This window comes from Phodopus roborovskii, unplaced genomic scaffold (assembly GCF_943737965.1).
Source record: "Phodopus roborovskii unplaced genomic scaffold, PHOROB, whole genome shotgun sequence".
NCBI lineage: Eukaryota > Metazoa > Chordata > Mammalia > Rodentia > Cricetidae > Phodopus > Phodopus roborovskii.
Window position 1 is genome coordinate 27854813 of NW_026126434.1, and position 15305 is coordinate 27870117.

The 15305-nt window shown below is 50.6% G+C and overlaps 1 protein-coding gene across 8 annotated transcripts in view; it reads right to left on the reverse strand.

The window, feature by feature from the left end:
• Window positions 1-15305, reverse strand: part of Anks1a (ankyrin repeat and sterile alpha motif domain containing 1A) — a 148274-nt gene that overhangs the window by 19741 nt on the left and 113228 nt on the right. For all 8 annotated transcript variants that reach the window (XM_051187142.1, XM_051187145.1, XM_051187143.1 and 5 more), the window contains 2 exons: window positions 5607-5673; window positions 1006-1112 (listed from right to left, as the gene is read on the reverse strand). In XM_051187142.1, the coding sequence (XP_051043099.1) occupies window positions 1006-1112; window positions 5607-5673 (174 nt within the window). The remainder of the gene's footprint in view (window positions 1-1005; window positions 1113-5606; window positions 5674-15305) is intronic.

Here is a 15305-nt window from a genome sequence, read left to right on the forward strand (position 1 = left end):
AGAGAATGGGTGCCATAGTGTTCAGAGAGTGACTTCATGCCTTGTAACTCCCAAACACACATTTTCATTTGGCCAATCACCAACAGCGTGGCTCTGAGCAAACCAGTTAACCTCGTATCACAGTCTGCATGCGGGAAACACACCTCATGGTGCTGGGAAGTCACAGAGCTCACATACGGGAACCACTGAGGTCGGCAGTAAGGACATCGGCTATCCCAGGACTGCTGTGATGTCACAGGCCTGCTCCTGTGAATGCCCTGGCTCAAGTACTACTGCCTTGAATGACCCATGAGGACAGACACACTGGGCAAGGCTTCTAGGAGACAGATGACAGTGGGACCATTGGCTCCTAAGCCCAGGGTCTAAGCTGAGTCCCCACTCCCCAGGGAGCAGAGGAGAGGCCCTGGTTATTGCGTTGCCCCTCATATGCCAAGGGCAGACTGAACCTCAGAAAAGCAACCAAATTGACAGCCTTTCCCTGACAGCCTGAGGCCAGGCACACATGGCCCTGGCCTCCCCCTCACTTGGCTGAGCAGACAGGGACCTTTGCTTCAATATCAATAGCAAAGGCCTGAAAAATAAAGAAATTCCTGGTATCCAGCTGAGATGGGACATGGAGTCCCCATGGGGTACCTGGCTGTCCTGTCCACCAAAGCTGCTGGGGACTGGCTCCACATGCTGGCCAAGATACCTCAGCATAGAGCACACCAAGCACTCAGTCTAAGAAGCAGGGCTAGGGCAAGGGTCTGAGTCAGGGACCGGTCTGAGTCAGGGACCGTTCTGAGAGTGTTTCCTCTGAATGGTGTTGGGACTGAGAGGGGCCAGGAGTGTGTGCAGAGTTGGCTGGCATCAGGCACTCAGCCGACTTCCTAGAACATACACATTCCCTCCGTTAGCTCCTCCCTACATACTCATACAAACTCCAGCGGGGCCAGTTTGGGCAGGGAAGCCAGTTTCCAACAAGCAGCACCAGTATCGATCACTGAAGTGGCCCTAAGCACTTACCAGGAAGCGGACATCATCAAAGCCATTCAGCAGCAACTTGCTCTCATACTGCTGCAAGCCGATTGACTCCAGCCACTCCCCGACGCTCTGCTCCAGCGTCCGAGAACCTGACGAGAGAGGAATCGGCAGGCGCTTGAAAAGGGAAAACCCATTAAGGCGGTAGCAGCGGCACTCAGAGGAAGACAGATGGCACTGCCACATCATAGTCATCGCCATAAAGCAGCCAGACTATGTATAGGAGCGCAGAGAGAGCAGGCACACAGCTTCTGCCTCTCTTCCCCGTGCGGGCAAGGCAGGGCAGGACACAGGCCAACCTGGGTAGCTGCTGCCCACTCACACCCCACAATAGGAGCTGTCCGGGGCCAGGGCCGAGGCTGCACATGCACGATCTTGCCCTAGGGTTGGGGGAGCCAACCCTCAGTGGTCTCGGGGTCAGCTCCTCATCAGTGTCCACATAGAGGCATGGCAGAAAGTCTGTCCCCACAGGCACTAGAGGGGGACACTAGAGCTCCTAAGTGCCCACCAGCCTGGTTGCTCCTCTCCATGCAACTTCTGCAGCCACTGTGGGGCTGTGACGAGGGGCTAGTTGTGCGACCTTGCAGCATAAGCCCAGTCAGGAGTGAGTATAAGTCTTCATGCAGCTGAGGGACACAGGCATACAGTGAGGGCTCCGGGAGGAAAGCGGCGGCGGTGGCTGTTCATAGGGACCCAGCACATGCAACACAAGCGGCACAGAACATGGCAGGGGGACAGAAGGGACTTTTACTTGTTTTCCCCCAGCAGTCCCGGAATAAGCAAACCATGGTCCCAGCTCTTTGTGCTCCCAGCTCAGGACAGTCGGAGCTGAGCGGGGCAGATAGGCTGGAGTGTGGGGATCAGGCTCAGATGCAGCTCTGCTGGGTCAATGGCACAGTCTTCTACCAGGCTGTGTGGCCAGCAGACTGGGTGCCTCCTGGGCTGAGGCACTGTCTGAGGAGCTGCTTTCCTGGCCCAGATTGGCTTCCAGGAGTGTGGGGTTCATTCTCCCTGTCTCCGGTAGCAGTTCCCGTGAACTGCCTGTCTGCCTGCTTAGCGGAAAGCAGTCAGGCTATTCAGTTCTTGGTCAAAGAAGACAAAACCCAAGCACATAAAAGAAAGAGGCGGTACTTGTCTGTCAGGAGCCGGCAGCTTGTCTAATCACGTTGCGCTGCTCTCTGGCCAAGTGAAACACACAGCTTTCTTCTTGGGGTCTCTGGTCCCACCATCTCTACAGATGCACAGGCAAGGGAACATTTATTCTCTCTGCTCTACGGGCAGGACAGTGCTGTGGCAGTGCAAGGGTGGACAAAAGTTCAGTCCTCCCGGCAGCCCTCAGATGTTCTAGGCTGGACGCCTTCACACCCCACCTTACTTCTTTGGTTCTTGAGGCAAGAATGGGTAAAAGGAGGTTAAAGAAGAGAAGGAAAAGAGAGGTTTAAAGCAGGAGAAAGAGAACCAACTACAGAGATATCACCTCCCAGGGACTCTTCTTGACACGGTGAAAGTCATTCTGTCGTTACTGGCGGTCTCTGTCCTTCAAGGCAGGGCAATGCCAATTTGCTCGTCTTAGGGACCTTGCTGACCAACTGTGGCAGTATCTACTCCTCTCCTGTCCTCCGCAGAACAGATGGTGGGTGGTGACCGGGTAGTCTCTGAATGCAGGCTGTAGCAATGCTCCAAAATGCCAAGTCTGGGGGCTCCTAGACTTGCCCTTGAAGGGAAAGTCGGCTCCAGGAACCTACGCAGCAGCCTTTTGAATGCTCATGAGCTTGTGTGGCTCCAGCTGCTGATTCATTCCTGCTTGAAATCCTAAACTGGGCAGCTGTGGTCCAGGCTGCTGCCGGTGGATGTGCGCGCTTACAGAGCCGCAGCAGAATGCTTTGTCTACAGGCTCTGGGGCTCCACACTGCTGGCTGCTGACTGCCGGCTCCACAGTCCTTGCTCACTCTTGTGTCTGGCCCTCCCCTTCTCCCCCCCTCCCCCCCTTCCATGCTCAGGAAAATACATCAGGGATCGGACATTGGAGCAGAAGATCTGCTGCTGAGGGGGAGCCAGAGTGAGATGACAGGTTTCCTGAGACAGATGGTGGTGATGCAGATGCAGACATTAAGCAGGGGACAGCAGCTTTATTGCAAGCTTGGGGGCACGAAACCTCTTACGGGGCACAGAAGACTTGGGCTGGCAGCTTCAAGGACAGCCAGGGGAAGGGACCAAGGAGCAACACAGCCCACAGTCAAGTGACCCCTGCTTGCCACTTTAGGAAGCATTGACCTACTCAGCACAAAAACGGCAAAACAAGGCTAGGGCACCTGATGCTCCTTAGGTGAGATCTCAGGGGCCGGAGAACAGCCCACACCTAGGGTAGGGACACTCAGCAAGGGACAGCCATGGGGAGGCCTGATCAACTGCAAGCACAGCCAGGGAGGGAACAAATGTCACAGATATACAGGAACCATGCATCATTCCAGAAATATGCCGGAGGCACCAGAATTTCAATAGGTCATATACAGGTATTGTGTCCAGAGAGACCAGCCCCCCCCCCCCCCCGGAGGCTACACTCAGCAGTGAATGGGAGTGCAGAGGAAAGTCAGGATACTCTCTAGAGAGAGTGGTTAGTGTGATGGACTTCTGGTAATTGACAAGAGGCATGAACAATTGTTGAGACCTGTCTTTGGGGGTTGGGGTATCTGGCTCCAGTGTGGACAGTCCGGGGGGGCTTTTGGTATCCAAACAGGACTGGACTCCGGTGCTGCGGCCCTGCCCTTGTGGAGAGACCCCTGTGCAGTCAGTTCCTCTGAGCAGCCACAGCTTGGCTTGGGACCTGCTTCTGGAGGCTCTGCCTCCTTCCAAGCTGCTGGTGCTTGAGCCCAGGTAGCTCTTCCTGACTCTCACTGGCAGCTGAACCCTGACACACTCTGATCCTGACTATTCAAAATTCACAGGCCTGAGGCCTAAGACAGCCTCTCCAGGCTTCTTGGCCAGGTAGTTGTGCAGACTCCATACCCTGGGACTCTCTACACAGCATGGCACACATCTTGCTTGTTCTGGGTGAGCAAGCACACATACAGGACAGCCTGAGTGCAGAGAAGCCCTCTTGCCACTCCCAAGAATGAGAGAAAGGGCAAAAGCAGACCCCTTCAGGGCAAGGCTCTTCCCAGGAGACCTGACTGAATCCCAAGGCAGTAGTCTACTGACTCTTGGACATGCTGTGGCTTAGGCTCTTCACCCTTAGACAAGATACAGGAAAGCAATTAAGCTCAATGCTCTTGGTCCCAGCTGTGGTCATGCCCAAAGCATAGACTTGAAAATATGAAGGCTTGTCTGTTCTAAACACCTATTCCCTACAAACACCTGACCTTTGCAAACAGGTGCACCCAGAGGTGCAGGCAACCACTGGGCAGAGCACAAACAACTGGAGAAGGGTCCAGGGCTTTTCAGCTGGAAAAGCCACCTGTCAACTCCAGCAGTCAGCCAAGACTCCCTCTGCTAGAACCCAGCAACTGAGGCTTGTAGAGAAGGAAGCACCGGGAAGCAAGGCTAAACGAGGAGGGAGCCAAGCGAGAGAGCAGGTGCCCTGTTCTCGGAATTTATCAGCATCATAGAAATGGGCATGGCTACTCTAGGCACTGGCTTCCATTTATTCAGGCACGTGAGTATCTTACTAATTTACTCTGATACTATGACGTAAGTCACCAAGTGGTGCTGGTAGGAACCTGGTGCTCAGGTTAGATGAAATGGAGTCTGTGTCTAGAACTGGGATTTGAACTCAGGGGAGTGTGGTTCCAGGAGCCCAGACTCTGTTCAGCAAAGCCCACAGTTCCCTTCTTCAATGCACACAGCACCCTGCTCCTTCAGGCCTCTTGGCCAGGCATCAGAAGCCACAAGGAAGGCTGCTGGGCCAGTGCGGAAGGAGGTAGGGAACCCTACCCTTAGAGGTGGCACACTCATCCGAAAGGGAAGCTGGGCTTCCTCCGAGATAGTGCATAGTTCTGGAGTCTGAACCAGGCCTCTTGGGGGGCCTTGAGCACCAGCTCTGAGGGGCACTTTAAGGACATCTCTTCTGAGATGGCATGATGGTCTATCTGACGAAAAAGGAAAGTAAGACAGACCTTACCCTAACGGTTTGGAGGAACAGACTGACATGTTCTGTAGGGACCTGGGTAACGACACCCCCCCCTCCCAGGAGACTCTGACATGTGCTAAGAGGGAGTACATTCATCTAGTCCCACACCGCCAGTGTGGTGAACAAGGTCTATGAGGGCCATGTTTTCATGACCAGCTGGTGCCAGAGCCACCTCAGGAACTGGGGACACTGAAGTAACTCCAGTTTGGCCACTGTGATGAAGTTCAAAACAACGAGCTACCTGACAACTACTGGACATTACAATGCCTTTCTTATTATGCAGTTTCAAATTCAATGCACACTTCCCTCTGAAATGCAGCCATTTCTCCAGAAATAAAGGCTCAGGGACATGGCTGAGGCTGGCCCCTTTCTCCTACCCATGTTTGGGTCAGAGAAGAACCTCAGGCTGCCAGAGCCAGAGAGAGGCCTGTGATCTGCAAGGTGGGGATGAGTACAGTACCTGAGATCTTCTGCTGTTCCTGAGAAAAGTCAATGCCTTCTCCAATCGAGCTCATGATTTTCTCAATCTGAAACAGAAGGGAGAGAACAGAATGGTGGTCAACTTGGGGCCAGCAATGCCAGTTCAAGGCCAGATGCACCTGGCTGTCCTCCCAGGGTCTAACCCAGTCCAGGAAGGCATGGAAAGCTACTCTGCTGGGCTCCAAATAGCAATGGTGTGGGCTGAGGTAAAGACATGACCCCTCTCCTGGACTCGGAAGCCTCACTCCCCACCCCAGTAGTCTGTGACCTTAGGGCTTATGTTTCTTGAGAGGACACAGTGCCAGCTTTGCCCTATGTTATGCTCCAAGCACCTAGAGTCCTGCTTGGCAGACTGTGAGCACAATACAGATAGATAAGTGATGGCCATGACTGCCAGCCCAGAGGTGTAGAGACAGGCAGACGACATGCACACAAGAAGCTCCTGGAAGCTGAGGAGCGGGGGAGGGGAAGCCTGTAGACCTGGATGAAAACCTTTTTGCATCTGGCAGGCCAAACAGAGTTTTGTACTTATTGGGGTAAAAGAGACATCATCGACACTGCCTTTCTTTCCTTGGGACCACAGCAGAGACAGTGAGCCTCAAAGCAGCTAAATGTCAGCACAGCCCCTGGGATGGACCACTTGTCTCAGTGCCTGGCTTTGGTTGCTGTGGAACCAAGCTGCCCCATCTGTCCCTCAGTCCAGTGCATGTGGCCAGGGGAGATCTAGACAGTCAGACGAGGATTGCCTGCCTGCCCCCTTCTCAGGCTGCAGTGATAATGAGCTCATTCACAGCTCCTTCCAAAGCCATGAAAAGAGGGACCTTTTGTACCAATGGCTTGGATGCTCTTTCCCCTAAGTGCAAGTAAGGAGCCTGGGCCTGATGACCAGAAAAACAACTCCCAGCTGGCCTCCAGCTGGCAGACAGGGCATGCAGCTGACACCCAGAAGAGCACAGACTAAGTGCCTTCTCCCTCCTGAGGCCAGTCCAGCCCACATCCTCAGCTACAGAGCTCAGCCAAAGCTCAGGGACACAATCCAAGTAAAGCAGACCTTGGAGCAGACTAGGGCAGTGCTGTCCCTGCTTGAGAAGAAGCTCCAAGGCGGGTCTGCACTGTCCCTGAAGTAGATAGCCACCCACATGCATCCCTCCCTTTGGCTCTGGCCATTTCAGGTGTTATAATACAGGCAAACAACCCAGATAGTCAGGAAAGTAACTGTACCCTCTAAAGCTGGGGATGTAAATGGATAGAGACTGGATTAAATATATACCATGTTCACACAGTAGCTAGTGGATAACATGGCTCACAGAAGATGCTTTATCAAAATTAGCTTGTGCCCCTTGTCCTCTGTTGCCCTCTGAGGGCTCCAGCCTACTAAAACCTAAATTTGAAGCTTAAAAAGTATTTTGTATTTATAAAGTATTTTTTATTTGTATGGATGTTTTGCTTGCACTTATGTCTAAGCACCACATGTGTGCCTGGTGCCTGTGGAGGCCAGCAGAGGGCACTGGAGTTATGGATGGTTATGAGCCACCATATGGTGCTGGGAATCAAATCAAAGTTCTCTGCCAGGGCAAGCGCCCTTAAACCTTGAACCACATCTCCAACCCACTCAAAAATATTTTGACTCATATTTTTTGGTTGTTCTTTTTGAGACAGGATCTTACTATGTAATCGTGGTTGGCTTGGAACTCACTATATAGACCAGACTGGCCCTGAATTCAGAGATCCCTCTATCGCTGCCTCCCAAGTGCACCACCATGCCTGGCTCTCGATGGATACCGCTTTACATACACAATACTCAGAGACTACAAAAGGTTATTCAGAGAACAGCATGCCTTCTGCTTGCCTCCCATTACCTCCTTCTTTCTACCCTTTTAGATCACTCCTTAGATATGGGCAAATGCACGGACAGTCCCACCCTTCCACCCATCAGACATGACACATCCTGCCTTTTCCATTAACTGAGTTCTGGAGCTTTTCACAATTCATAGAGAACTTGCAATAGGCGAGCCACACTGTCAGGGAAGCTCTCAGCATGTGCTGAACAGCTGCCTGGCACAGCTATGGTGTTTTCCTCATTGCCAGGGCTGCAAGGTGTTCCATTTCAGTGTCTTTGTGCACATTTACAAGCACATAAGTAGAGTCACTTCTGCTGAAGGTCAACCAGGCGGTCTGGGGAGGTGGCTCAGTGTGTGAAGCGCTTGTCATGTAAATGTGTGGCCCGGAGTAAGGATCCCACAAAATCATAGGAGGATGGGAGGATGGATGGATGGACGGATGGGTGTGGCAGTTGCACCTATAACCACAGCACTGACAGTGAGAAGGGAGGCAGGGACAGGAGAATCCCCAAAGCTCACCGGCTAGCCAGTCTGGAGTGCACATTGACCAACAGGAGACCCTGTCTTAAAGAAGGTGGAAGGTGAAAAGTCCTCTGACATCCAAGTATGTGCCATGATGAGGCAGGCATGTGAGTGCCTGTTGCACTTACACATATGAACTCCTTCGTGTACATGTAAACAGAGGCAGCAGCAGGCCACAGAATCCCTCCTCCCAACCACAGCAACTCTGCTGAAGGTCTTCCAGAAACAGTGCTCACCAATTCATACTGTCAGTTCACTCCATCTGCAGGGTGTCTATTCATGACGTTTATCTTTTCACAGAGTTACAGCTTTTCTGTGACTTCAACACAGGGGCTCTTGCTCCTTCGGACCACACCCTCTTTCCCTGGAGAGGCTAACCCTGCCCAGCTTAGAAGACACCTCAGGGCCAGTTCTCAAAGCCTGGGTTGTACTCAATAAATCCTGCTCCACATCTAGGGAAGAATCCGAGGTGCCACACCTTGGCAGATCCTTAAATGTGCCAGCCCCGGGCCTGAGAGGTACCAAGCCTGGCTTGGCAGTGTTTCTGGGGAGCGAGGTGCTGAGGACCAGGCAACATCTTTGCAGCCTGCCAGAGGCACACCCCACCCCATCATGTAACCACTGATGCTGTCAGGGAACCCAAAAGATGCTGACAGGGACACGCTCAGACCAGGAGCCACATGAAAGCGCATGATCCTCTCTGTGCTTGCTCAATTGCCTCTCAGAGCAGACAGGCACTCAGCCTTGAGTGCACTTTGACTCAACATCTGAAAAAGGGGTCAGTAATGGGGGGAGGAGGGGCACTATGGTAGCTTTCTTCCCCTTCCAGACTGAGTTGCAAAAGGCCTCAGGGAAGACAAAGATGGATTGAAGTAAATTATTTGTCTTGATTTTCTAATCTTGTCAAAGGCTTTTAAAAGAGGCCAGGATGGGGGGTGGAGGAGCAGGGAAGGGAGGGTGCTCAGTGGTGGGGATGAATAAAGATTTGCCAGTGGGTTCAGGGCCTCTTCTCAAGCAGGCCAGAACAATGGAGTCCACAGAGCAGACTGTTAGACTCAGCTTAATTTGTCTCATCACAGGAGGGCACACAGACTGATACCATATTTATTGTGGTATCTCCTCACTCCAATTTCCTTTCCCTTGAGACTTGGGTTCTCTTAAGGCCCCCTTTTCTTCCAGGCTAAGGGGTAACAGAGCTGTTTCACATCTGTGACTGTCCCAGACATAGAGGAAAGCCAAGGATGCCCAGTCCCAGGTCATGTTTCTCTGCCCCCTTGGCCTGCTCCTTTAAATTACAGATACTGGCCTTGGGGCACCTCCAATCATGCAACCACCAGCTGAGTTCCTTCACCTAGGGGCAGGGCCTGTGATCCTTCTTTCTGACCAGATTTGGAATCATGTGAGACCCAGTCCTGTGAGGGGGTTTTCATGGAGGTTTAGGTGAAAAGACATCCCTGAATGTGCCCAGAGACACCCCACGGGCTGGACTGAACAAGGGGGCAAACAAGCTGGGCAGCAGTGCCCACCTGTCCCCATCTCCTGACTATGATGCAGTGTGACCAGCTGCCACCACCATACTCTCCCTTCCTCAGTGGACCACACCCTCAAACTCTGAGTGCTTTGCCACAGTAATAGGAAAACAGAAAGGAACTCAATAGAAGAAGCTACATGGAAACAAGCAACTGTTGCCAAGTGGCCTCCTCCTGCCTGGACAGCCCACTCTGAAAACAGTCTTTGACTCAAGTCCCTGGAAACTGCTGAAAAAAGAAAAATTGGGAGACCTAGATTCCAATTAACTTTATTATTGCTCACCACATAACTCTGGGTTATGTGCCAGGTTTTGGCTTTAAAAAGTGGGACATCTAAAAGATTAATGAGACTTTGTATTTGGGTTCTGGTCCAGTTTATGCTCAGTGTTTAGCACATGTAGGAGGGACACAATATAAGTCACACAGGCTAAGGTGGGGTATAGGCCCCTGACTGGCTGGGGACTCTGTTTCTAGTGTCATCTTCATTCTCCAACCAGCCTTCCCCCCACCCTATTATTTGTGTATTGTGATTAAAGGGGGGGTGGCACCAGGGGACCCAACATCAGCTCCCCAGCCCTACAGGCAAACAGCTGTTTGTAGTACAGGCAGCCAGAGCACAACACACATATAATCAAGAGTGAATATACTACCACACCCATCAGTGTCCCAAAGGTATCCTCTGCTTGCCACCCCTAATTACCTCTGAACAGGAAGAAATAGGAGAATCAATACAGAACCCCAAACTTTACTTTCAGACACCAAAGTCTCCAGCTAACACAGGAGGCATATCCTATACTACTGCCATTTAGATGAAGTAATAGGTCAGGAAAACAATCACCATAGACAATGCCAGAAGAGTAGGTGCCCCAGGGGCTCTAGGGTGGGACTGGGGAGGGGATGACTGGGAAGGGCAAGAGGGAGCATTCTGGGGTCACAGTAGTCTTCTGCATCCTATGGAATTTGGGGTTACACAAATGTAGGCATCTATCAAAGCTTATGCAATGACAGCTATGACCTAGGCATGTCTTTGAGCATATGTATCTGCTCACTTTCATGACCCAGACTATAAACAAGTATTAGACTCTAGTTAGTTAATGACAGTTTTTTTGTTTGTGTTTTTTGCTTTGCTTTTTTTTTTTTTTTTGAGAAAGAGTTTCTCTCTGTAGCCCCAACTGTCCTGAAACTCAATTTGTAGGCCTTGAACTTACAGAGATTCACCGGCCTCTGCCTCCTGAGTGCTGGGATCAAAGGCATGTGCCACCATACATGGCTAACGACAAAGCTTTTTGAAGTTTAGGGATGAAATGCATTTATGCCTGCACATACCAAAAACACCAAAAAACAATGTGGTTTGCTAAATGGACAGGTGTAGACAGAGCAGACTTCAGAATAAAAATCCTGAGTTCAAATTCTGCTTCTCTGTATTAATGAGCAGAATCTTGGAGAAGCCACTTAATATCTCTGAGCTTTAACACGCTCCCAAAAACCGTGAGGAACTTATCTACCAGATCATTGCTAGGGCTGATGACTTTTTTTCTTCCCTCTCCCTGATCTCCTGAGCCGGTCTCACTGTGCAGCCCAAGTAAACCTCAAGCTCAAGCTCTTCTTGCCTCAGTTTCCCCAGTGCTGGGATTTGGGGCATGTCCCAGCATGCCCAGTTGTTTCCTTCTCTGAGCCCCAGTTTCCTCAAAGGCTGCTGGGAAAGTGTGAGCTGTTATGAAGTATGGCCAGAAAGCAGCCTGTGTTTTCCAGACCAAGAGTGTGAGGCCTGTGTTCTGGTGTCTTTCCTCCAAGCCCTGATGACATCACCGCTGTGGAAGATTACTTTAACTATGCAAAGATGTGTTACATTTGTTTATGCTGCTTGTTTGTTTGTTTAACAATGTAAAGATGTGTTGCTTTGCCTACCTAAGGCACAAGACTGGTCTAATAACAAGCTGAATGGCCAATAGCTAGGCAGTAGAGGGATAGGTGGGACTGGTGGGCAGAGGGAAAAGAGAATGAGGCAGGAGAGAGAGACACGAGGCCAGCCAGCCAGATACAGAGTAAGCAAGGAAATAGGACAAACAGAATGGAAGAAAAGTAAAAAGCCCCGAAGCAAAATGCAGATGAAGAGAAACAGTTAAATTAAGTTATAAGAGCTAGTGGGACAAGCGTAAGGAGATGCACTCATAACTGGGAATAGGTCTCCATGTCTTTATTTGGGAGATGGCTGGTGGTCCAAAAAAAGCCTGCTACACATTACCCTAAAAGATGAGGTTCTGCAGTTCCTCCTCCAGAGCTGGGTCTGCACTGTCTTGGGAAGTTTCAGCCTGGGCCTTCCTGGGTCGGAGCAGGAAGTCCTAAGGGCCTCCTTAGCCCAATCCTTAAAAATGTGGGCTGGAGCTGAATTGTCATCTACTTCCTGCTCTGCAACCCACCTGACCAGATGCCATCCTTCTTGCTCTGGGAAACATTTGTAGTCATCGTAAACTCCATATGCCAAGGAACTGTCCAACACCCCTCCCTCCTCATTCATTTACTGTGGTTAGAAAGGCTGCCATGATTTACATTCACCTCATTCCAAAATAAACAGAATTCCACCTAAAAATGAGTTAAAAGCCAGATCTTTTAGAGATAAACCAGAGGGAAAGGGCAGAAAATGTTTACTCCCCCTGGGAACAATATCTCACTTCCTAAACACAGCTGGTGGTGGCTTCTCCATTCTGGACGAAGCATCCCAGTGAGGGAGGGCCTCCCTGGTAAGTGCTTTGGGACAGTTCAGGCCTGTGCTGATCCAGCAGGGTAGAGGTGAGGACTACTGTATCTGTGCTCTCCACACTTGGGAGAGAGTTGGTCCTCAAGAGCCAAACAGCAGGTCACAAAACAGGCACATTTTACTGGAGTCTGCTCTGTAGTTCTGGCCACCGGGAACCTGTACTTGACAAGCGACCCTCTGTCTGCCACTGACAGCAGCTCATAAGTATGTAGCCACATTCACCCCACCAACCTACAGATTAGTTAACTGTACAGCACCTCCTCCATCAGCAAGTGACAAGCCCTGCAGGGCTCACAGCCTGCATGCTGCTCTCTAGCACCCACAGGTGAGTGTTGTGCTTATCAAGGCACACTAGGGGCATGCCATACTGAGGCCAGCCTGGGCTATAGTGAGACCACATCTAAAAACAAACAAGTAAATAAAAGAAATTTAGGACCATAGTATTAGAGCAAGTGCCTAGCATATGCGATCTCTATTCCCATCCCCCACCCCCACAGGGAGGAAATAGGAAATGTAATTAAGTGTTACAAAAGTAATGAAACGAGAGAGAGTACTGTTTCGGTGACAACCAAGTAGACAGTGATATAATAAAGGGAAGATTTAAAAATGTGTTCTTGAATGAAGTTAGTGAAATAAGTTTGAGGAATTCTGAAAGACTTCTATACTCAGATCACTTCACAAGTGGCTTAATTCTGGCTTTACTTGTAGGAAAGTCAAACTGTCAACTCCAGTCACAGATGTGGGTCATAAGGAAGCGTGAAAAAAGCCATACTGAGGGAAAGACCCAGGTTCCCTTGAAGAGCAGATGTACCACACATCTACGGTTTAAGTAAACTGATATTTGTATTCCTTTAAAGAAAAAAAAAAAAAAAAAAAAAAAAAAAAAAAAAAAGACCTCCTTCTTTAACAGGGCTTGTAATTAACCTAAGAACCCTGTGTGAGCAGCTGTACCAGAAGCTCCCACCAAACAGCGGGGCATGTATAAGAGAGCCCTGGGGAAGCTGGGGGCCTGAAAACAGAGCAGCACTAACTCTCCAGCCACCTCTGTTATTAAGCACGTCCCACCTCCCAGAGCAATCCTTCTCTTCATGCTTTCCTTACAAGCACTGTAAGTTAGCTCCACTAACTGAAGCCAATACTAGGTGGTGGCCTCCTCCTCCTTTGTGATCTGCCTGAACAGTGTCCTAGCTTTCAACCATCACTGCCTTGGTTCGGTACAAACAGCCAGAGTCTGGCCTTTCTGAACTCCCCATCAGAGCACATAGGCATCAGTAGAGCCTGGCCTCTGCTCTGTGCCCAGAGGCTGCCATAGTCCTGAATTCTGGCCTCTACCCACATACATGGCAGGTGGTAGGCCAGAACCGCCTTTGGCCAGCCCAAGGACCCAAGCAGGAACACAGGGCAGGTTATAAGGCCTAAGCCCTTTTTGACATTTGGAGCCCTCCCTACCAGGGCAGATCACAGGACAGGAGGCAAAAGCATTCCTAAGTCTATGAGGTAGGAGCTAACCCATGCCCAGCCTGGCTTCTGCCCCATCAAGAGTGCAAGAACCCATAGAAATAGCATCCTTGAGTTCCCCAAAGATGATCCTAGCAAAAAGTCTCCACTGGGAACAGCAGGGCTCAGGAAGCCTGACTTTGTGGAAGACTTGATGATGTTCCTGTCCCCATTCCTGCTGATGTGGAAGGTCTCTGGCTGGAGCCTGCAGGCTTCTGCTCCTCTGAAGTCACCCACTCTTCTCTCTGTAATGCTTCTCAGGATAGTCTGGTCTCTGCTCTTCCCTGATGTAGTAGAACAGATTTTCACAGCCAGAACAAGGCTTCTTCTTGGCTGGCCCTTTCAGCTAGCTATAATCCACCTAAGCTTAATACATGCATGGGAGCCGAACCCCTTCATGCAGGCAGCAAGGTAAAACGGAGCAGCTGGTACTTGGTACACACTATACCCAAAGTTACTGCATGGAGCTCTCGCAGCAGAGGTGGCCTGGCGGCACACAGGTTAAGACACTAAGGCACTCGTACATACTGGCTTGGCTCCAACACACTCAAGGCCTCTAGAGCTTTCCCTCTATGCTCCACTGCTGCTCCTGCTAGGCACTGGGTGACATCCTTGATACAGATGGAAAAATGAGCCTTCAATGAGGTTAAACCCTAACTGGCTCACACCTGAGGTACACGGTGTCATCCTACCTAGGGTTACTCCAGCTGCATCTTCACCTAACCACTGCTAAGACCTTCTAACATGAGCTTACAATGACCTTCACTGCTGCGGGATGACCGTACTGTGAAACCCCAAGACTGTGCTAATAAAATTAATCTCAGGTCAGGGGGCAGAGCCAGTGACTAGTTGACAAGAATTAACCATAGAGAGTATGGAGGACCTGGGAAGGCAGACAGAGAGAAACACAGGAAGGAGTAGGGAGGGACTTAGAGATTTGAAGGCCTTTTAGGTTTGGAACAGAAGGAGAGATGCTCACTTGTGAGCTGGCTGCTTGCTTCTCAGCTTCTCTGATTTAGCAAATTTTCACCCCAACATCTGACTCCCAAATCTTTACTGGTAAATAGAACAACTTAGATAAAAAACTACTCCACTGTCACATGGGGCCTTTCCTTTTGGGAACACGGAGAAAGGGGGGAACAAAAAGGTTTCCTAGATTCTCAACAGCTCAGCAGCACAGCAGACCTTTCATGGTCTCAGTGACAATAACAATGTCCACCCACAGCCACAGCATGCCCTTCCACCACTACCATTCTGATTAAAGTGCTGCTGACCTCTGGTTTCCCTTTAGTTTATCACCTCTGCCACTGTACCTAGAGAACACAGGGTGCCTATGATCGCAGGAGCAAAGCTCATGTCTCCAATGCCCTGGGAGCCACAGCTCAGGGCCAGAGGCTCATCTAGCTGAGGAGGGAAAAGGAGGCCACAGAAGGACCAAGGTCAGAAGAGGCGCAGCCCTGTACAGGGTGCATAGAAAGTCAGCTCCACGGCAACAGCGGGTTGTGTGAGAGCGCCCCATTGGCAAGAAGCAC